General features: G+C 43.6%; 1 protein-coding gene and 1 pseudogene across 2 annotated transcripts in view; both read right to left on the minus strand.

Moving 5' to 3' along the window:
- The window catches only part of FAM13A (family with sequence similarity 13 member A), a 183,977-nt gene extending 175,676 nt beyond the window's left edge, over nucleotides 1-8,301 (minus strand). Inside the window, exons 1-2 of one of the 2 annotated variants that reach the window (XM_073340684.1) lie at nucleotides 8,129-8,301; nucleotides 4,752-4,941 (exon numbers count right to left, since the gene is read on the minus strand). In XM_073340684.1, coding sequence (XP_073196785.1) covers nucleotides 4,752-4,941; nucleotides 8,129-8,155 — 217 coding nt within the window. In that variant the 5' untranslated portion in view covers nucleotides 8,156-8,301. The remainder of the gene's footprint in view (nucleotides 1-4,751; nucleotides 4,942-8,128) is intronic. The other variant, XM_073340682.1, reaches the window with a different exon arrangement.
- A 4,191-nt stretch (nucleotides 8,302-12,492) lies between these two features.
- LOC140911005 (U2 spliceosomal RNA) lies at nucleotides 12,493-12,704 on the minus strand (annotated as a pseudogene).
- Between the last annotated feature and the right edge of the window lie 10,387 nt (nucleotides 12,705-23,091).

Consider the following 23,091-nt stretch of genomic DNA (forward strand, 5'->3'; position numbering starts at 1 on the left):
ACCCAGGGCTCACTTAAGTTTCCACCAGGGACGAGGATCTAATTCCACCAGGGACGAGGATCTAATTCCACCAGGGACGAGGATCCAGTCAGTTTATATTTGCAGACAGATGGGGGCATTTGGGTGTCAGGTTTCTTTAAGGGAGCGTAGTGTGCCACCACCTGTCCATTTTCTCAATACACCAGTAGGATACTACCATGATCTTTTCCCCTTGACCATTAGTTGATTGGCTCCCAAGCATCTTCTCCCTATCCTTCATCCTCACAAGTCATTGTGCCACACGAATAAAACAACACTGAAGCATGGTGGTGGTAATCTCACTCCAATCATCTGTAATACACAGAGCATGTCTATGCTGCAATGAGATGCCTGGGACTGGCCCGTGACAGCTGACCGGGCTCACAGGGCTTAGGCTAAGGGGCTGTTTAATTGCAGTGCAGACATTTGGGATTGCACTGCAGCTCAAACTTTGGGACCCTCCCACCTCACGTAGTCCTAGAGCCAAGGCTCTAGCCGAAGCCCGAACACCTACATTGCAATTGCAAAACACCTTCGCCCGAGCCCCGTGAGCCCAAATCAGCTGACATGGGCCAGCCGCGGGTTTTTAATTGCAGTGAAAACAAACTCACAGAGTCTCTTCACCCAAGAACGTGGCAGTCAAAGGCAGCCCACAGTAGGGTGACCAGGTGTCCGGTTTTGGACCGGAACACCCGGTCCAAAAGGGATCCTGGCAGGCCGTTGACTGTGTGATTCGTGGCGGTGCCGCGCCATACAGCGAGGTTGGCAACCTCCCTGCTAGTCGCCGCGCGGCTCCTGGGTCTGGAAGCAGCCGGCATGTCCAGCTCCTAGTCTTAGGGGTGGCCGGGGGGGCCACGTGATGCCCCGCCCCACGCCTGCAGGCGCAGCTCCCATTGGCTGGGTCAGGTCAGGGGAAGAACTAGCACAACTCACGAGCGCTCAGCAGACGGCAGTTGAAGGGTCCCATGGTGCACACCTCTCCTGCTGCTGCCTGGCCCTCTTCTCCTCGCGCTGCTCGTGTGGCTGGGCTCGAGCTGAGCCGTAGACCGTGGCTCGCCTAAGGGCATATCTGTCGCCCCACTGCCGGCACCCAGGAGTTTGAGGTATGTGTATCCCCGTCTCCGAGTGCTGGGAACGGGGCCGCACCCCTGTCCCCCTCACTGCGTCCCACCTCCGCACCTCCCATCGTTGCATCCCTCCCCGTCCCAACCGCCCCGAACTCCCATCATTGCATCCCTCCCCGTCCCAACCCCTCTACGCTCCCATCCCCCTCACTGCATCTCTGTGCATGGAGCTGGTTACGAAAAATGGGAAGAGGGGAGGGAAAGAATCATGAAAACCTTTGTGAAATTTCATTTTTTTTTAAATTACCCTTTTTGATGATTTTGCTGCCAGCTCTAGCGTCCTGTAACAAATGAAACCGAATTTAGCATAATACATCTGTCAAAACAATAAATATGCCTGGTTAGGCCTTGCAGTGAAAATGAGCACAAGAGAGAGGGTGGGGGGAGAGCAAGCGACGGAGGGAGGGGGAAAGGAATGAGCGGGGGCAGGGCCTCGGGAAGGGGCAGGGCTTCAGGGAAAGAGCGGGGCAAGGGTGTTCGGTTTTCTGGAATTAGGAAGTTGGCAACCCTAGCCCATGGCCTCGTGAATCTACTGGGAAAGAAGAGTATTTCTCATTATGCAGATTAGATCAATAAAAAAGCAGGTCAATTCTCTTCTGCTGTTGCTTGTAGAAAAACAGAGGACACCCATGGGTTCAACAATGGAGGGTGCAAGAAGGGCACAGTAGCAGGCACATCCCCTTTTCTCTCAATAAATGTAGCCAGAAGGTTAAGGAAGGGTTGAATAGCAAAGATCCCTTTCCTCCCTCCTGACCCCTCCTTACACAACCCTGCTCACTCACAGAAGCCATTTGGAGTCCTCGGATTTGCCTTCCATCAGTCTCACTTTTGACCTAGGGGACTGTGCTAGGCTTGCTGATGAATGATCTCACATTAGCTGTTATTACATGCTTACTATTGCACAGGTCCGCAATATCTACAAGGCCCTGCCTTGGAAAGCTTACAATCTAAAGATCAGAGATGCACAGAGCAACCAAGAGGAAGGAGTCATGTATCTAAAGAAAAGGGTACATTCACCAGATGGGTCTCAGCTAATCCCCTACCTGATTTCAGTACAATTCCTCACAGAGTAACACACTACTCAGAATGAATAGGGGTGACAAAATCAGGCACCGCATTGATTCACATTTGGAAGGTTGTCTCCAGCCATACAGGCTAGAACAGGGTTCATGGGTTGTTGTTTTTAAATCCTGCAGAAATCGACTGCTCCAGTTCGCCCATCTCTGCTCCCCTGCCATCCTCATGAGAGTGACAGTAGAAAAGGAAAATATGTAATGTAAAATTAAACTCAAACAGCAAGGTGTTGGGACAATAAAGAAAAGGAAATCTGTCAGATGATACATAAAGAGGCCACACTCAGAGGTACAGAAAGGGGAGCCATTCTCAGCCTGTAAACTCCAGAGGAGTTTGTTTCTCTCACTAACTGAAAATGTGAAGCTATTAAGTTTGGATAAAGAAGAATCCAAACAGAAAACAAAACCAGAGGAAGAGTCCCCGAAGAAACCCAAGTGAAAGAAGACAAGATGATGGCCAGAGGGGTACCGTGGGAAAACAGAAGGAGCTGAAGAAGCTGTGCAAAACCCAGCAGCATCTCGTGTACGCAGAGGAATACTCATTTAAGTGGTCATGGCACTGTGGGAGGCTTGCTCATTCACACCCACCCACCACTGGGGATCAATGCCAAGACGCCTTCTAAACAAAGTCCACAGTCTTGCTCAGAGACTTTGGGAAAGCAAATTGTAGTTGCAGAGAAATGTTTTCAGTGGAGAGGAGAAAAATCCACAGGAACATCTGCTCTAGGAACCTTCTTACAAAAAAACCACCAAGTTTTCCAGCCTACTGCCATTACTATATGCTATCACAGTCCACAACGCTCTCTCATGACAGTTAAGAAGGAACACTGGAAGACTTCAAAGGGAGCACCAGTCAATCTTCATCCCCACCCCAACCACACTTTAGCCACAAGGTAATACAGGTGCAGCACTGCACCACTATAAAATACACGTGGCTTGAGACCCCACTGCACTGCATCAGTTTATGACAGTGACCCTCCCCTGGTGTCAGACAGGCAAAGTAGTGGAGAATCTGGCCCAAGCACTGTATGTTACTTCCCAAGGGCAGACTATTGGCCCTTCACAACGCATATAACAGAGGAATACTTATTACTAATCTTCTCAAGGGTTTAGGGAAGATTTCACCATAATGTATGCTGAGAATCCTAATCATTTTCCAATGTACATTATTACACCAGTGGACTGGTATTGTGCCTCCAATTCCAAAGGGTTGTGCATGCTACAAGTACTCCATCAAGGCATTACCAAACTGGCCTCCTCATTGCTATGACACAAAATGAATCTAACAAGGATCAACCCTCCTTCCCACTAACCAAATCAATTAAACAAAAGTGAGGTCCAAACCATGACCCCAAACAGCAACCACCCACATCACCTGTTATGAAAAGGTCTTGGGCGGTGACTGAGATCTCACACCACTTTTATACCAGTGTACCTCTAGTGACTGAAATGGAGTTATACAAGTTTAAGTGAAAAGAGACTCAGGCCCTTGATTTCTCCCTCCTCCAGCACATCTGAAATATCTTACGGCTTGTCTGACCGTGGAATAATCCAGGAACAGCTCTTCCTGAATAACTATAGGTGGACACTTATTCCAGAAGAAGAGTGCTTTGTCCCTGTTTAGCTTAACCCACTTGGAAAGTTATTTGTTAAGAGTTAATCACAAACAGCTATTGCACTGGGAATTCACCTCCTATATTAATCCCTGTTAGCTTATTATGAGTTTTTTTTTAAAAGCTTGGTTATTTTCTCAAAGTGTGGGCTGGAAACCCAACACACTGCAATTTAACCAGGGCTTGTAAAAAGCAGGCATGAAGGATGATCCTTAAAAAGGACATTGTTCCACTCTCCAGGGTGAGATGAGAAGATGTAAATTCTCACAGGGTGAAATTCACTCCTATGTAGCAGGCCAGCACAAGGCTTAGCCATCATTTAAGAGCCACGGAAGGGCTTTGCATATATACCAATGGCCTTCATTGGCCCTCTGCAAAGAGGTGCATTTCATCCGCTGAGAAAGAAGTTCATTCTGTTCTACAACTTAAAATGCATGTAAGGAGACGTTGGAAGTTCAGAGGCTTACATGAAACCTTCCAGTGCTAGTTGATAAAAACAAAAAGCCCATTCTGGGGCTTACAATTACACATGGCATTTTATTCACTATCATACACATTCACTACTATGCTTATGTGTAGGACCTAGAGTCGGAAATGATGAGCATATCTGGTTAATTTTAATCAAGCAATAATAGAAGGCTAGTTATAAAAACATTTTGAATTATAAAATGAACAGATTCTTTATAGTCACTTTACAACACAGCAGATTACATTTGCGAATGTCCCTTTGAATATACTTCCACATAAAGGCAACCAAACCACGAAAGGAAAGCCAAATGCAGAATTGTTTTCAGCACATAGTTTGATCCACAACTTGATTCAGTTTTCATGCCAAATAAACGAAAATAAACAAACAGAAAACTTCCTTTGCAGAGGCTTACATAAATAACACTATTAAATGAAAGAGACCGTGTTAACTTTACCATGCTGGGTCAGATATTCTACTGTATTCCACACCACCGCTGGGAGGCCATTCTTGGTAAGACCCTGCTGCTGGAGGTCCTGGAGACTCACACCAAACACCTTCTGACAGCAATCGTCCCTCTGCTTGTTCAGTGGCAGTGCTGCTATCTTTTTCATGTCTTCTTTCAGCCTCACTGCTGATTTACTTTGCTTAAGGGAGCACAAGAGAGCAGTCAGTCACATTTACTACACATTTATTTGCATAGTTACAGCACAGGCATGTCAGTTAAGAATTAAGCTTTTGGGTTTTGAAATAGAACAGTCTGCAGGGCTGGGTTTTTGTTTTGTTTTACTTTAATCCACAACAAAATCTCTATGAAGTAGCACATTATAAACTGGTAGGACAGAGAACAAGGGGAGCGAAAGGAAAAAGAAAGTAAGGCGGAGGAGCCCAAAGCAACAACTTATCTGTAACTAAGAGACAGGGTGGATAACACACTGCTGAGTATCCAAGCTATACTGCTACAGTAACCAGTGGGCCAGACTCAGGAGAGACCACGTATGTCAGCTGCAAAATCTCAATCATCAACTTCGACTCTGATTTTAAGGCCAGAAGGGACCACTCTGACCACCGAGTCTGACCTCCTATATAACACAGAGAAAAGAACCTCCCTCACCCAATAATTTCTGCATCAAGCTCATAACTTCTGTTTGAACGACACCATTACCTTGTGGAAAGATAACCCACCTTGACTTAAGACTGCAAGAGATGAAGAATCCACAAGATAAAGTGTCCAGATAAAACCTAATGGTAACAGGGTAAGTAATAGATAAGAGTAAAAATGTAAACCAAGATAGGGTAGCTTGCGGTTGAAAGAGGAACTCTTTTCATCTAGCAGTAGCTTAACGCACCATCCATCACATCATCTTTGGTTTATTTAGGTAAGCAGAATATAACTCACCTAAATCCATTCAACCAGCATTTTTAAAAAAGTGTTTGCACATATTTCTGGCATCAAGTTTATTAGCGGCTAACAAGACCTGTGGACATGATCCATGACACAATGGAATTCAAAGTGTGGCACATGAGAAACAGCTGAATCTGGGAATGTATTGATAACAAGCACTGATACCTCGCTGAAACCTGGTAGAAATGTCTCAAGTCTTGTCTGTGATTTGTGCGTTACAACATAAAGGGACAGAGCTATTTAACAATACTCACACTGATGATTTTGTTTTCAAATAAACATGACTATTTTCTAATCTCTTTAAATGCAACATGATGTTTCAATTCCACCTCATTAACTAACTTGAACACTTGCCCAGACTTTGCTATTAAGCCAGGCTGTACCTTGTTCCAGGTACAAGACAGAGAATTTGCATTAATTGTTTCTTACTAAGATTGCTGCATCTTTTTGCTAAGCACAGCTTCTCTGAGGAAATGTGTACTAGAATCATCTGTTTGATACCAGGACTTGGCAACTTCGTTCTATCTGGTATGTAAATGACTTTCTTGGACTGTGTTGGTCTGACATACACAGAAGATGTTGCTTGTGTATCTAAGGCTATAGAACAAGTTATAAATATTCCATACTTTTGAGAAAGGGTTTAAGTCCACGTAATTAAAAATTATGCTGTAATGATCATCTTTTAAATACATATGATAAATAAGTATAGTTCATGTTCAAAGTCCAGCTTCCACTGACTGATGCCAAGATGCCATTTAAGAAATAATATTTCTTATGAGAATGACAAGTGACTACCATAAGCTATTTTCATTTAAGATATATGCCAACTCAAAGATTGGGTTGTAAGGACCAGACAAATAAATAATAAATAATTATACTTCCATCAGAGGATCTTGAAACACTTTTCTAATAAAGGCCCCAAACTTGTAAAGTCTTATGCATGCGCTTAGCCTCAAAGAATCACTGGCTGGTAAGTGGTAACCCATTTCGATTTCACAATGGGGAAACTGAAGCCCCAAGGGGTGAGGTGTGTTGCTCAAGTTTACAAGGGAAGTCTGTAAAAGATCCAGGAACAGAATCCAGATCTCCCAGTCCTATCCTTTAACAGAGACTAGAAAAAGGAAATTGTTTAAAGCTGACATATCCTGTGTAATTCCTGACATATTTATAAATCTTTGTTAGACCTAAGTATGTAAAATATAAAAGTCTTGCCTCTAGCAGAAAGAAAAACCCCTACTTAAGTGATCAGTAAGAAACCATTCCCTGTGGAATGCATCCAATGAAGTGAGCTGTAGCTCACGAAAGCTTATGCGCAAATAAATTTGTTAGTCTCTAAGGTGCCACAAGTCCTCCTTTTCTTTTTGCGGATACAGACTTACACGGCTGCTACTCTGAAACCTGTCATTCCCTGCGGCAGTGTCTAAGCAGCCGACTGAATCCTACCTAGTCTCAGTTGAGAAAAAAAATCAATCAAAATATGGGTATACTTCTCTCTTTTTTAAATTCACTGATTCCTGTAATTGGTTGCTTTTTTAGATAAAGATATAAATGATTGGCCCACTTAACCATTTTTTTGCTTAATGGCATTGCAGAGTGTAACAAAAGACAGCAGTATGAATTTTAGAAGACTAGTCACACACTTCAGAAACACGTTTTTTCACGTCTTCCCTTTTCAAATTATCTTAATTAAACTACATGTTGCAGTTGGCCTGTGGTTAAAAAACAAAACTGTCAGTCAATTTCACCATCACTAGACACTGTTTTGAAGGGGCAACAGGTCATCTAAACATAAAATAGAGTGAAAAGACTAGGAGCAAAAACAAGAGAGGAGAAATAACAATCATACCATTTTAGTTTACTGAATCAATCAAAAACATGTCAGTTCTAGTACATGTACCATGTTCCCAGTAAAAAGAAAAGGAGTACTTGTGGCACCTTAGCGAAAGCTTATGCTCAAATAAATTGGTTAGTCTCTGAGGTGCCACAAGTCCTCCTTTTCTTTTTGCGAATACAGACTAACACGACTGCTACTCTGAAACATGTTCCCAGTGTAACAGCCTCCTGAACAAGGTGTCTAATATAAACAGGAGAGAGAGAGCACTTGTATTTCAATTCAGAGTCAAAGTGAGAAAGAAACTAGGAAATATTCACTCATTCCCCCCCCCCCCATGAAATTAACAATCGCTCACAGTGCAAGGATGTTGTGGATGGAGCAGAAGAGGAAAATCCCTACTAGATCCACAGTGATTGGTTAGTTTAGATTTGAAAGATGAAAAAAAATAAGCCAGCCAATCCGAGACATGTTGATACTATCCAACATCTTCCCCTGTAAATGCAGACACTGTTAAGTTTACGCAGTTTAATAAACTAGAGGCCTCCCTCCGCATACTCGGAGTAACCACAGCATACAACAGGCAGCCTGTACTCACACAGATGGCTAATGCACCTGCCCCCATTCTTTCAGGAAGTGTCTAGACGAACTGATGAAGATGGGATGAAAGCATTAAGCAGAGTACTGACGGCGATTAAGATTCCATGCCATGAAAGCCTTACAGTTCAGGGAAAAAGACAAAAATATCCCCCCAAATATGGGCCAAAAATTGCTACGGAACTCTTATAATTTCGTTGGATGAATCTCCTGCGACGTTAGCTTTTGATTCAATACACATGGCTGGGATCAGCCCCCTGCAGTTGAAATCTGATTCCAGGGAGTCTTTTATTGGCAGTCTGGAGGAGTCATGTGACTTGGTACTTAAGTCGTTAACATCTCTTCATTAATTACCAGGCATTTCTTACAGGCAGGCAGAGGCTAACGCTGGGTGACACTGCGGCATTAGCATCATTGTTCCCATTTCTGAGTTAGTGACACTAATACTTCGCTCTTCCTTCCAGCCTGTTACAAAACTCAAACATACCTTCAGGCTGAACAAATCCCTTTGCGAAGACTCCACACTGCACTACTCGCCAAGGCACAAACTTTTCAACTTTCTGAAGCAATGCTGATTTTTCAAAACAAAATACATTCTGCGTAGAGTGCATCTCGCATATATCACTCCCTCTGTATCATTTTGACTGCTCCATTTAGCCGAACCTAGTAAACTGCAGTTGCCATTCAATTCAAAGTAGCAAATGCATTAATTCCTTCTAACATTTTGGCAACAAAAATAATTAAGTAGCTATTGACAAATAACCGTGGCACCTCTCTGGATGGCATCAGAACAGGGGCAACATCTAGGCCTTTTGCATTGATGGGGCATGTTCCTGCAGCAATTTACAGTGACATTTTTTCACTTAACACATTTAACAGTTAAAGCGAAAAAGTCTTAGACATCACAGTTCTGTCACCAATATTATGTATGATTAGGTCAGCCTTGCAAAATGTCTCCATTCACCCAGAGAGAATTATCATTATTATTTTTACACAGGTGAATGTTATCTTTTCCCACTGCTATTAGCCTCAATCACGGCAAAAGGTAGGCAAGTAGATTGGTGCATGAGCTGATAAATTTTCATGTAAGGTTTCTGAAGGCATAATTCTATTAACCTCAAATTCAGCACTAATATGCCACCTCATCTCAATCCAGTAATGTACTTAGAAATGGCAGGGTAGACTACAGTACTAGAAGACCCATTACACGACCTGAATTTTGAAATGCCTGTGATACCGCTCATTCCTCTCTCCTCTCCCCTGAAACTTAAACGACACAAACAATCCTCCTGGGTCATCCTCTTCTCCTGTGGTATTGGTCATATGGCAAAAGGAACAGAGAGACTAATGGCTTGTCTACACAGAGACATAGTGGATGGCAAGCCAGGGTTTAAATCTACAGCATGGTAGCCCGCCATGTACTGGGCAAGTGGACCCTGCAACCACGTACATCAAAGTGCACTACAGAACTTATAGCACGTGGTACCAGGGTCCACATGGCCAGCTTGTGTGTGGCAAGTTAATGTGCTCTGGATTCACATCCCTGCTTGCCGCACACTAGAGCTCCATGTACACAAGCCCTAACACAGCCAGGGGGAAGGAGCATGAGACATGCTACCAGTAACTGACAGTATTCAAGCATCCATAAAATTCCAGATTGCAACACTTGGAAGAGCACTAGAGAGAGTTCCAGACTCTGCCCAGTTCCCTTTCATTCGGGCTTGTACCAGAGTTTGATTCCCAGCAAGGATCAGAAATTACTCAACTAGGAGTTAAGGAGTACTTAACATACAGACTAACATGGCTGTTACTCTGAAACCTGTCAACTAGGAGTTGAAAATCTGGGCTGGATTTTCAAAACAGCTCAGCTCCCGTTAGGCACTAAAAGAAGGGCCTAGATCTTCCAACTGCATTCCAAGTGCTGAGCTCTTTTGAATATTCGGCACTCTTTTGGAATCGCACTTCACCTAACCACATCAGCCACACCATCAAGGGCTCATTCACCTGCACATCTACCAATGTGATATATGCCATCATGTGCCAGCAATGCCCCTCTGCCATGTACGCAAAAGAATAAATGGACACAAATCTGACATCAGGAATTATAACATTCAAAAACCAGTAGGAGAACACTTTAATCTCCCTGGACACTCAATAACAGACTTAAAAGTGGCAACAAAAAAACTTCAAAAACAGACTCCAACGAGAAACTGCAGAACTGGAATTAATTTGCAAACCGGACACCGTCAAATTGAGCCTGAATAAAGACTGGGAGTGGATGGGTCACTATAAAAACTAATTTCCCCCATTGTTACTTACATCTTCTTGTCAACTGTTTGAAATGGGCCACTACAAAAGTGATTTTTCCTCATGTTGATAATAGCCCATTTTAATTGAACTGTCTTATTAGAACTGACCCCCCCCCACTCGGTAAGGCAACTCCCATCTTTTCATGTACTGTGTATATATATCTGCTACCGTATTTTCCACTCCATGCATCTGATGAAGTGGGTTTTAGCCCACGAAAGCTTATGCCCAAATAAATTCGTTCATCTCTAAGGTGCCACAAGGACTCCTCGTTGTTTTTGCACTTCACAAGAGCACTTTGGCATGTACTGAAGTCCATTTCTATTCAGAACAGCACTTTGGCATGTGCTTAACTTTAAACATGTAATTATAGTGCTGTCAGGAATACCTGCTGCTTTTCTGAATCAGGACCTAGGTGCCTAAGTAGAGGTTGAGCTCCTTTGAAAATCTGGTCCTTAGAGGTGGGCTGGGCCATCAGGTACAGGAGCATTAAACTTCAAGAGAAAAAATTAGGTGTCCAGAGACAACAGAGTTTTTTCAGGGGTAGGTTAGAAGGAACTGAACTGCAAGTCAGACGGGAAGGGGATGGGCCCAGCTGACATCAGCCACATAAATATTGCCTTGGGACCAAGGAGATTTTTTCTGTAAGTGACGGAGTCTTTTTTGTAATTAGGTGAAAGTATTAGAATCTCCTATATTAAATTTCAGTTCTCCTTTAAGAAAAGTTTTGTCAATTTAATACGTCCATTCCCTCACTTTGCAGGTGAAGGTAACAGTAACAGATGGTTACTATTACCTTAACATCAACTGTCTTTTAGCTTTCTATTTCCTTCAAGGAATTATAGGACTCAAGAGTGGATTTGAGTCAACATCCTCCTATTCCATTCCCCTCCTTAAGCCCCTAATGTGCTTTTCACAAAAATCACACAAAGCCATGTTCTTCTTAACCTCCATTGTAGTTACAAAGGTGAAACCAGATAACATCTCAGACTAGGATCTGGTCAACAGTCTCTGGGGAACAGACTGTCCATGTGGACCGCAAGAGTGATGGGTTTAAACCATGATCCCAAGATAAATAACAAGCGATTTATTAAAAGGCTTTCATAAACCTATTTATTGGAGTGGACAAGAAATTCTCATTTCCATAATAGTGGAAGAGTAAAAAATTATCAGTTGGCCAAAGGCGGCAATGGTGAGTAGTGTTCACCAGGGAGAAGTTACTGCAACTGAAAGATGCAATTAACAAGAATGGACAGGAGCCAGAGCCTGCATTTTTTTAAACTCACTATCTTCATTAAAATGCAATGGGTCTCCTCCTTCAGTATTATTATTATGTACTTGCTTAACCTCTTCAGAGAGCTCACAGGTACATACATCGTCTACTCCTCAATCCCTCTTCCAAACCAGAGATGCTTTCCAAATGCTGCTATCCCCATCCCACCTCCACTTACTTTGCCCATTGCAGCACCGCAACTCAGCGTCCCATTGTCCACACAGACACAGTCCAATCTTCTCTTACACCTGCCATCTAATACCAGCCTAGGTTTAAGCATTCCCTGGTCCTTCCCCTGGATACATGTTCCTGGGTGACTTGTTCCCCCACTCCCAGCAGTTACTGGACCAGGGGTCAGGCTGAGAATTGTCAGAAGGAAAACAGGCTGCATCAACAGCTCCAAGGATCAGTTTGTATTTCTGGCATTGGAGAAGTAAGGCAGACCCAGACACACAGAGGTTCTTAACTGCAGTGAATCTCCCTACCTAGGAAACCTTCAATGATTTGCCATAAGTGACTCACAAAATCTGTAAAGAACAAAATCAGTAGCAATCATCCCTATCACAGAGAGTCACCAAATAATTCCTGTAAGACATCCCAACTCTGCTTCGGGGTATTTGGTTGTGGTATTGCATGAAACTAATGTGGTAAAGTCACAGTGATGCAACATTGCAACTTAATACCATGTTCCACCATGATTGCTTTTTGCTTCTACACCACCATTTGACATAACATTGGCTTCTCTCTCCCTCTTCCTTACCCCCCCCCCCCACTTCCCCTCCAAAAGATGATGCACCGTTTCTGGAAACACTGCAATACCTGGTCAATGCATGGGGTGGACAGAGCAAGCTCCTCTTCCATCCCCCTGTTTCAAAAATCAATTAAATATACAGTCCTCAAATAAAGGACATATCAGATATTAAACTGATAAGAACAGACACTACACTTTGATCTTAGCACGTCCTAAGCACTTAAATGTGTCAGGCAGCAAGGAGAGTGCTCCTGTATGGGAAACATTTATGCAACCACTGTTCCGACCCCAAGAACGGCCAGCACATGAAGGGTTCCGATCAGACTGTGCATTTCACAGGCGATATATCCAGGGCCCTCTAGAGCCACAAGCTGAGTATCACTGGCTGCCAAGCTAGCTTTAATCACATAGAGGTTTCCTGCAGCATGGAGCTGTACCACCACATTAATGCCGGCAGAAGATGCTGCTTGAAGGCTTTTGAAATAAATACACTCTGTTGTAATCCAGAGGACATGATGTACAGGTCTATATTATCAGCTCTCTAATTAGAGGTAATAACCAGCACGTGATGCAAAGACACTCAAGAGCACAAGCTAACTCCAAAATTATTTGGCTAGGCATATAAATCTAAACTTCAGGTGATGAATCAACACTCCCTAGAGGAAAGGAAAGGTTTGAGGAGTATTTAAATGTTCAAAGGAATTTCCCCACATCCCTCCCACAAATAATCCCCCTCTTCCACGGTACGTAATATCACAACGGATCGAAGTGACTTTTGTTCATGGGTTCCACTGTGACACCAGAATACAGCATTGCTACCATGACAGCCCACACGTAGCAGGGAGTTGGCCTTGACAACAGCCAGTCTATGTATTCCTGGACCCTCCCTTCATTCCTTTCTTGCCCACACAGAGGAAGAACTAGAGAATTCTCTGGTAATGCCGCAAAGAGTCCTGTGGCACTTTATAGACTAACAGACGTATTGGAGCATAAGCTTCCGTGGGTGAATACCCACTTCATTGGATGCATGTAGTGGAAAATGCTGTGGACAGCCGCAGTAAGAAAACAGCTACAGCTGACCACACTGCCTGACCTTCTGCTGGGCTGAAGAACTTCCACACTCCCAATTCCTTTTTTTTTTTTTTAAATTTAAGTTCCCTCTTCCCACTAATAATTCCAGTGGGGCAGGAGGCATGCGCATCCCTGGATACCACAACTTAGAACAGTGGAGAAAAAAATAAACTCAGATACTATGGTGATGAGCACAGATCTGGAGAGAGATTAAGGGAATTGTACAGGACAAGAAACCTCAGGTGTGGCCGGAGTGCAGAAAACACTGGAAATGCACAGACTGACCCAATCTGGTCCATTTCCTCTCACAGCAGTCTCTCTGGCACCATAAGTAGTCCTTTAATCATTCTCGTGGCTCTTCTCTGAACCCGCTTCAATTTTCCAATGTCCTTTGTGTCCAGTTCTAGTGCCCACAATTCACGGTGTTCCAGTAGTGGTTGCACCAGTCCCAATACAGAAGTAAACTAACCTCTCTACTACTCAAAATTCTCCTGTTTATGCATTCCAGGATCACATGTGCCCTTTTGGGCACAGTGTCACACTGGGCGCTCACATTCAGCTGATCATCCACCATGACTCCCAAATCTTTTTCAAAGTCACTGCTTCCCACGACACAGTCCCCCATCCTGAAAGTATGGCATATATTCATAATCACTTGCTTTAGAGCTTGTGCAGGCAGAGCACCAGCACTGAAACTCCTTGCTGTTTTCATGCTCTAGAACTAGTTCAGTGTGTGGTGGAGTTTCAGAAAGCCAGGGAACATGAAAAAAAATTTAGCGCATCTTCTCATGCATTATTTTATAAAGTCACGTTGCAAAGGATGCAACAATACTCACTAAAACCAGTTGAATTTGGGACTCTCAGAAGTATGAAAAAGAAAATGCAACAAAGGAAAAGAAGGTTTACAAACAAGTCAGCCCATCTACTATACCTCAAATACCACTGCCAGATGTACACACCTTTTTCTGAACTGGGGATGGCAGAAGAGTTTGATTTATTGTACAGTAGGGCTGTCAAATGATTTTTGCACCGTAAAAAAAGATAAACAAAAGATTGTGCTTTGACTTGTAGCTTGCACTAAAGGGCATACAAATGTTTACCGGATCTGGCACATAAATACCTTGCAATGCCAGCTACAACAGTGACATGCAAACACCTGCTCTCACTTTCAGGTGACACTGTAAATAAGTAGCGGGCAGCATTATCTCCCGTAAATGTAAACAAACTCATTTGTCTTAGCAATTGGCTGAACAAGAAGTAGGACTGAGTGGACTTGTAGGCTCTGAAGTTTTACATTGTTTTGTTTTTGAGCGCAGTTATGTAATAAAATAATTCTACATTTGTAAATTGCACTTTCATGATAAAGAGATTGCACTATAGTACTTGTATAAGGTGAATTGAAAAACACCATTTATTTGATCTTTTTATAGTGCAAATATTTGTAATAAAATAATACAAAGTGAGTACTGTGCACTTTGTATTTTGTGTTGTAAGTGATAAATATATTTGAAAATGTAGAAAAACATCCAAAAATATTTATAATAAATTCAAATTGGCAGTCTATTACTAACATTGCAATTAATCATGATTCATTTTTTAAATTGAATTCATTTGTTTTGAGTCACAGAGGTCTTCCAGGGGGTACATCAGCTCATCTAGATATTTGCCTAGGTTTACAACGGGCTACGTAAAAAGCACTAGCAAAGTTAGTACAAATCAGTATTTTATACAGGCAATGACTTGTTTATACTGGTCTGTATACACTATACACTGAAATGTAAGTACAATATTTATATTGCAATTGATTTATTGTATAATTATATGGTAAAAATCAGAAAGTAACCAATTTTTTTTACACCTTTTGTATTCTGATGTCTGATTTTGTAGGTAAGTCGTTTTTAAGTTGAAGTGAAACTTGGGGGTCCTCAAGACAAACCAGACTCCTGAAAGGGGAGTATACAGTGGTCTGGAAAGGTTGAGAACCACTGCCCTAGATAACAGCACCTCTTTAAAAAAGCCTATCAGTCTGCCCAGGGGTTAGAAGACAGGGCTGAGAGTGGAGTCAGAGCGGCCTAGCTTCCATTCACACCTTTGCCACAAATCCTGTAGGGCTGCGTTGCCAGACACTGCGTCCAAGGGTTGAGTAACCGATTTCACACAATTCGGTTTTGGAAATTTGGAGCCCCGGTGATCAGGGGTCACTTCTGAAAATGTAGCTCTTGGCCTCCCTGTTTTTAGTTACACCAGCTGTAAAGCTGGGCTGTTTATTTCACAGACGGGGCACTGGGAGGATTCACTCGTTCACGTACGGGGTACGATCGCTATTACTAGCCTCGTAGCGGCGCTGTGCCCGGGCCTGCAGCTCCCCATCTCCAATGCTCCCGGAAAGAGAGCGGCCAAGGGCACAGGTAGGTGTGCGCTCCCCCCCACGCTACCACGAGGAAGTGCGGAGAGATCAAGAAGGTGTTTCCCGCCCCCGCAACCAGGCACAGCCCTTGTTTTCCTCCTAGCGCCATTCCCCGGGGAAGGGGAAGCTCAGGGCACCGGAGCAGGGACCATGGGGCGAGGGCGGTGCTGCCAACCCCCTTCCTTCCTCACCCACGCCTGCGCTCCCTACACAGGACAGAGCCAGAGGTTCCGGGGAGGGGGGTGACCCCACCCCCCCAGTCAACAGCGAAAGCACCGGGGGGCTCCTGGGCTGGCATGCCGGAGAGCGCTGCCCTCCCTTAGCCTCAGGGGCGAGGGGGCGGTCACACACCCCCGGCCGCAGCGGGCTCCTCCTCCGCCTAGACCAATCGCCGCTGCCTTGCGCGGCGGCGCTTGCATGCAGGGGTTAAAGGGCCGAGCCCCGCTCGCGGCTGCAGCCCTCCGCCTTCTCCTACCTGAGTAGTCGCAACGTGGGAAGCTGCTGCAGCTGCTGCTCAAGGCGCTTCCCCGCCTAACGTGGCACCTTCCGCCTCATCGTCTGCAGCCGGAGGCGGGGGAGCGCGGTAGGGACACCCCCCACGGCACCTCCCCGGGCCGTGCCTGGGTGGGGTAAAGCGGGGGCACCTCCCCGTCCCAACTCTGTTTGTAAATACGCTCCACGTGCACGTTGCCCCCGCCCCCCCTCCCCGCGATTCACCATGGCTTTCCGGCCCAGCCGCCGCCCTGCTCAGGGACAGGGCGCTCCGCCCGAGGCCGCTAGGCGCCCGCAAAGCAGCTGTGGTGGGTGCCTAGCGGCCCTGTCTCGCGCCTGCCGACACAACGTTCCATCCTGCCGGGGGGGGGGGCAGCCCGCCCAAAGCCGCTTAATCGCGCCTGCTGCGCTCTAGCAAGGAGGAGAAGCGGGGTAGGGATGCACCCGTGACAGTCTGTGAAATCTGTGGGAGCTTTGCCATTCACTTCAATGCCAGCTGCATCTCACTGCCTCTGCAGGGGCACAGCAGGAAGGGGCGCAGCCCTGCAGCAAACATAACTTTCCTCCTCTTACTATAGTCACAGCTAGGTTGGCTGCCCCTTGCTGCTGGGTGCAGGGTTGCTATGGGACATGCTGCAGGGTAGGCTTTTCCAGGGCACCCTGCCAGACAAGCTTTTGGCCCTGCAACAGGGCGCCTGTGAAAGCGAGAACCTGCCAGTGAAACGGAGTCCATAACTAGTCCTAGCCTAAAACCAGAGGGCTTCCAGTAGGGGAGCAGATTACCATGGAGAGTGACAGGGGATTTCCAAATTCTTTCCCTTTCAATACTGGCTTGATGCTGCATGACCCCCACCACTGCAGGCTGAAGGGAGTGAAGTGTAGCACCTTGCCTGCCCAGGCACAGTGGAAGGGTTCACGCTAAGATACCTTTTCCTAGCCCGGGCACAGGGAAAAGGTGTGGTTGGATCACTGAATACATAAGCCTGTGGCGAAGAATAGGGGTTTATGTGGAAGAGGGAGGGGAGGCTAGGCAATAGCAGGAGGAGGTAGAAAGGCCATTGTCTTAGGGGGACAACAGCTTGTCCTTGGCTGCCTACCAAACCCTGTCTGCTGATCATGGCAAGGCAGGAAACTCTGACCATTTCTCCACCCCTACCTTCCTTTTCTTACACTTATGGTTACTAATGCCTTTGCTCCTGCCCTGCCTCACCTTACTGCTTCCCCCACCTAAAAACAAAAACCAGGGCCCAGCTCCTTACAGATATTTAGACTCCCAACTTCCATTGACAATCTAGGCCCATTGAACTAGCCAGCTATGCCCATCGTTCACCACGTTCACTCTCTTTCATGTTATTTTCCCTTCCTGAACTCTTCCTGGTTGGTGCCTTTTAGATGGTGAATCCCCTACAGCAGGGACTGTCTTTATATTTGTGCAGCCCCCAGCCCCACTGGAGTCTTTGGGCACTTATCTAATAAATATTTCTTATTACCATTCCTAATAATAGCAATAGAGGTACATTTGTACACGAGTGTTATAGTTCTGGCACTCCTTAATAGCATGAAGAATGCCAAAGAATTATCCAAACAACAGTGGCATCAGCTGAGAAGCAAGTACTCTGCTGCTGGCTTTGGAACTGCTTTGACACAGGGTGGAATAACAATTGCAAGCATCACCATTTTGCTGATCTAAAGCACCTGTAGCAAATAGGAACACAGGAACTCACCTGAATTTCATCTCAGCCTATACACATACATTGAGAGATAATTAACACTTTAGTTATTGGACTGACAACTTTACAAAGCAGATAGCCAACAACTGTGACACTAAGCACATGAATAGTCCCAGTTGTGTAAAGTTAATGAAATATGTAAATATGCTTTCATGTTTTGCTGGCTAGGAGCCTATATAAGTATGACTACTGCACATTTTAAATAGAAGTTGATTGCTTAATACAATTGTAGTGAATGATGTATGCTTCACCTTTTAAATTTTTTTATTTCTTGGGCTACAAAAAGATCAAAATGTAATAATAAACTCAAACACCAAGTCCAAATGATGTTCTGTTTGGGAGCTGCTTTTTTTTAAAAAAAAAAAAAAAGACTTTTGTCCTCAGCTCGGCTGAGCTAAGGAGAAAATTTGTAGATTAAAGTTTCTGGCCCCTAAAATAACCCTTTGATCCCAATGAGAGAAAAGGCCCCAGAAGCAGTGTTAGGGCTGGAGGCATTTGGGAAACCTGCTGTGGTACATTAGTTCTCTGTCTGCGTGCTGGGATCTGATCCCTGCCGTCTGTAGCCTACACAAGATCCATGCCTTTGTCTTTCCTACCTCAGTGAGGGACTGACAGAATGTGTTTTCAGCCAAGGAAAAATCTATGGATTTTATTTTATTTTATTTTCTCCCCCCCCCCCCCAGTTTTTACTAGGAAATTGAAGATAGTCACCTACATTCTGTTCAGAGGAACAGTTTATCTGGTGAAGCAGACAAGTAATTTCTTTTAATGGACTTTAATCCTAAACCATTTAATCCTTCCGCCTCTGCTTCTGAGTTGCTGTAAGTTTTTAACTATTACTTTGTCAGAACAGCTGAGGATTGCCCCCTCTGAAATTAAATTCCTAGAAGTCAAACTTTTGTAAGATTTATTTCTGATTCAAAATCATTACAGTATCACCTTTCCAAGAGTGTTCTTGGCACTACATGTTGAGAGACCTGAAAATTAGCTGCAAGTAAGCTGTTGTAGAGTAAGCCTGAGGCATTCTAGGATGGGTTGTGTTATAGTCAAGATATCATTCAACAAAACAAAGCACTAATTCTAAAAACACGGTTTCAGCTTCCCTCTCTCTTCAGTCTATCCCGAACCACAATTTTCCTTATTGAGTATTTCTTTCATGGAGGGTAGCCAAACACATCATTTTCAATGCTAGCTTCCTGAACGAGGACTCAAGAGCTGCAAGTGAAAGATTCTTTGAATAGTGGAAGTCTGGGGCGTCAATGACATTATTGCGTAAAGACCGCACTGACAGTTCTTGTGATGTGTTTCCCCAGATACTTTTATGGTAATTACTTTGATTCAGACTCTAAAAAGAAAGTTCATACACTTTGGATTCTGCAGCTGCTGCAATGCAAGCAGTTCCTATTGGCCTTTTCAGGAGTTGCTCATATGCAGTGGATGCACAATCAGGCCCAAGCAGATGAGAAAGGGTAAAAAATGGAGAGGAGAGAGGGAGCAGCACTGGAATTATGCCAGCACTGAGCACTCCTACACAGCTCAACAAGGAGCCCAAGTACCTTTTATGATGGGAGGTCTGGCTATATCACAGTGGGTCCCTCGGAGCTGGCAGCCAAATTCCAGTACTAGAGAAAATAGTTGAAGTCATATGCCTCAAGCTTTTTGGCAAAGGTTCAGGAACTCAGACTCTTACCAGACAAGATTCATACAGAAACCTACTGAAAAGAACTGTAGTTTGAGTTGCACACACCATTTTTCAACTTGCAAAACTCCTGCAGAAGGGCTACAAAATCACCAGTCACTTGGAAAAGGCAGAATTGTTTGCACAAATAGCAGCTAGGAGAGGGGGAAACTGCAGTATTGCTAGCCCTAGGAATTCAAAAGTCATGCATCAAGCCCCCTAGAAATCATGAAACTGGCTTAAAAACATGACATTTTGAAATACTGGATTTTGCATTTTTTCTTGATCTTCTAGGTTTTGAACCCTTAGAGGTTACATTTTCAATTTTTTTTTCTCTGAAACAAGGGCTAGAAACTTGCTTTTTTCAAAAAAAAAAAAAAAACAACCAAGCATAAAGCTCTGATCCAGGTGTATTTACCCCAAGGTCTAGGGCTTTAAGAAAAAAACTCCACCAAATATTGTGGATTACAATAATAAAAAATCACAGCATTGTAAGACTGTCAATATTGACTGCTTGAATTGGCCTGTAAACTAGTTAACTGCACACAAATAGATACTTATAAATCCAATCAGTGCATGCAGTTTCAAGCTCTGCTGGCACAATTATTCAGCCATTATTGAAAAATTAGTTTGTTAAGCTGAGTGTGGATGAGGTTCTATTTGCCACTCTGGTTTAGTCAGCTTTCCATTCATCTTTGCTTGATGACAGTCGTATAGTCACCTGCCAAATACAATCACTGAAGGGTCAATAGAATACCAAACCTTCCCCCAAATCTTTGTTTTGTTTTGTGATAAAAACTTTCAAAACATTTTTGAAAACCTAAGAATAATGCAAGTGTGTCCTTGTTTTTATTTTGATTCAGTTGAAAACATTAAGAACCAAAACAAGCAAACACTCATGTCCTGTGCCAGCATTGTGGTAATGCATGAAAATCAGAAATTAAAATGGACTAGAAACTGACTAGCCTATGTTCATTGTCCAGACTTAAAGAAATGAATAAGGCAGCACAAACAGTGAAGAATAAATTAGATCTTGAAAATGCTTCCAGTTTTAATCAATAATCCGGGCATATGATTGTGTTACTCCAATTTTATATCAATGTAACTCAAAGTATTGGAGATGAATTTGAACCCCACCCCCTTCAAACTCATCCTGTTTCTTGCTGGAGGAGAGAGGGAGAGATCATTATTCTTACTCTTAGGAGGTGCTCAGATGAACTAGAATGATGTTGTTCAGCAGGATGAGTTTTCCCCTGAGCTGTCTTTTTAACCCCCACTTTATTTATATATCCAATATTTCACTTAATGTTAATTCTTGTTGGAGGCAACAAATTCCTAGGTGTGGCTACTTTGATATAAAAAACTAAATAGCTTGAAAAATATGTCTCTTGACTATTTGTCAGACTAAAAGTTATCATCAATTCAGGAAGAAAAAAAAGTGGCAATGTCTAGGAGAAATTGTTTTTGCCAACACCAAATATCTATCTGTCTAACCATTTGTAAATCTGCTATTTGAATTCTTGCCTGTAGGAAATGCTGAAGATAATAAAATACGGGTACTTACATATAGTATTTGCTTTGGATAGTACTTGAAGGTTTAGGACATTTGGAATAATCCACCATTATCTCTTTTCTCCAAATAGTATTGCATGAACCGGGTTAGAGATCTCACAATGTGATAGAGGTTGATCCAATGGCCGGACTCCGATTGATTTCTATGAGCATGAGATCAGGCCAACAGTGGTGAGTGAGCTAGTTAATGAACTAGACTAACACATAGCGATAAAGATTTAGTAGGACACTGGCCAAGAGTGCAAGACACTGAATTAGCTCAGAAGGGGATGGGAGAATAGATGGTACAGAAATTAAAATAAACACATAAGTCATGCCAAAGGTCCACCAAAACCAGCAAGGGAGGACTACAGCACTATGATACAATGTGTAATGAGATACTTATTGTGTCCAACTTGTCAGCCACTTCCAGTTTATCTCCCTGTGTATTTCCCCACTTTCACACCCAAAGCAAGTAATTGTCAATTTAGCAAGACAGCTCAGAGATCCTCCAGCTTTACAGGGCAAATCTGCTGGATAGCAGTCTAATGCAGAGAGTTTTTAGACTGGACTTTCCCCCTCAGTGGCCATATTATAACTACAGTATTACTGATACATACTGATGCGAAATTCAAAAGACGATAAAAGTGTCTCAGATTAGCCTCCTTTAGTTTTAGGTGTCTGTAAGGAGAATATTAGCCTGTACTTATGGATATAAAATTCTTTAGATAGAGGCTTGTCTCCTACTGATGCTACTGTAATTCTGACATGGAGTTGTCACAAGCCAATATTATATAAAATATAATACATAAATATTCTATAAAATAGAATAGACTACATCAGACAGATGTTTTATCCACAGTGAAGGGAAGGAGTGTTTCAGATGCAGACTTCTGAAAATAATTACAGGGAAGAATTCAAGCTGGTACTTCTAAATGAACAAAATCTTGCTTGTGTGGACTCTACAGATAATAGCTGCAATATTAAATAAGTTCCCAAGGGGAGAATGCCCTGGAGATTCATCCTCACAGTGTAGAAAGCTGATTGCTACACTTGTCTGATGGAAGTTAATCTAGACTTCAATGTCAGATCTGTGTTCTCTGTAGAGAATTTAAAGTGTTATCAACATTTTTAACAACATTAGGAAATTATCCTAATTTTAAATACATATATAGCCAATGAAACAAACCAACCAAGTGCATGTGAGAAATCTCCAGCATGCTGGCCCTGGGGTGCTCAGTATTGTGAGTGGTTTCCTCTTGGAGCTGAGGCGACAGATGGTGTTGCACCGTCACTGATCCTTTGCACACTGTTGGTCAGGAGCAAAAATTGGCCAGGCAGGGGAGTCCAAACCTATTCCTCCCAGCTGCTGTTATCTTCTTGAGGAGGTACCTCAGGAGACCATGGGCTGGAGGACCTCTTAGGGTGTCAAAAAGATGAAGAGGTGACTTGATTGTGGTGAGTAAGTACCTTCACAGAAAGAAAACACCCTGGGAGGAAAAAAAAGGGGGGTGGGGGTCTTTATCTAGCAGCGAGAGACATAGCAAGAACCTATGTCTGGAAGCTGAAGCCAGGCAAATACAAATTAGAAACAAGGCACACATTTTTAACCATCAGTTTGTTACAGCTCTCCTGAATAACCCCCATGAACCTTCACTAGGCTGTTGTTCTGGACCCAAACCATGTGCTCTTGGCTTGCTAGGT

The sequence above is a fragment of the Lepidochelys kempii genome, chromosome 4 (assembly GCF_965140265.1).
Source record: "Lepidochelys kempii isolate rLepKem1 chromosome 4, rLepKem1.hap2, whole genome shotgun sequence".
NCBI lineage: Eukaryota > Metazoa > Chordata > Testudines > Cheloniidae > Lepidochelys > Lepidochelys kempii.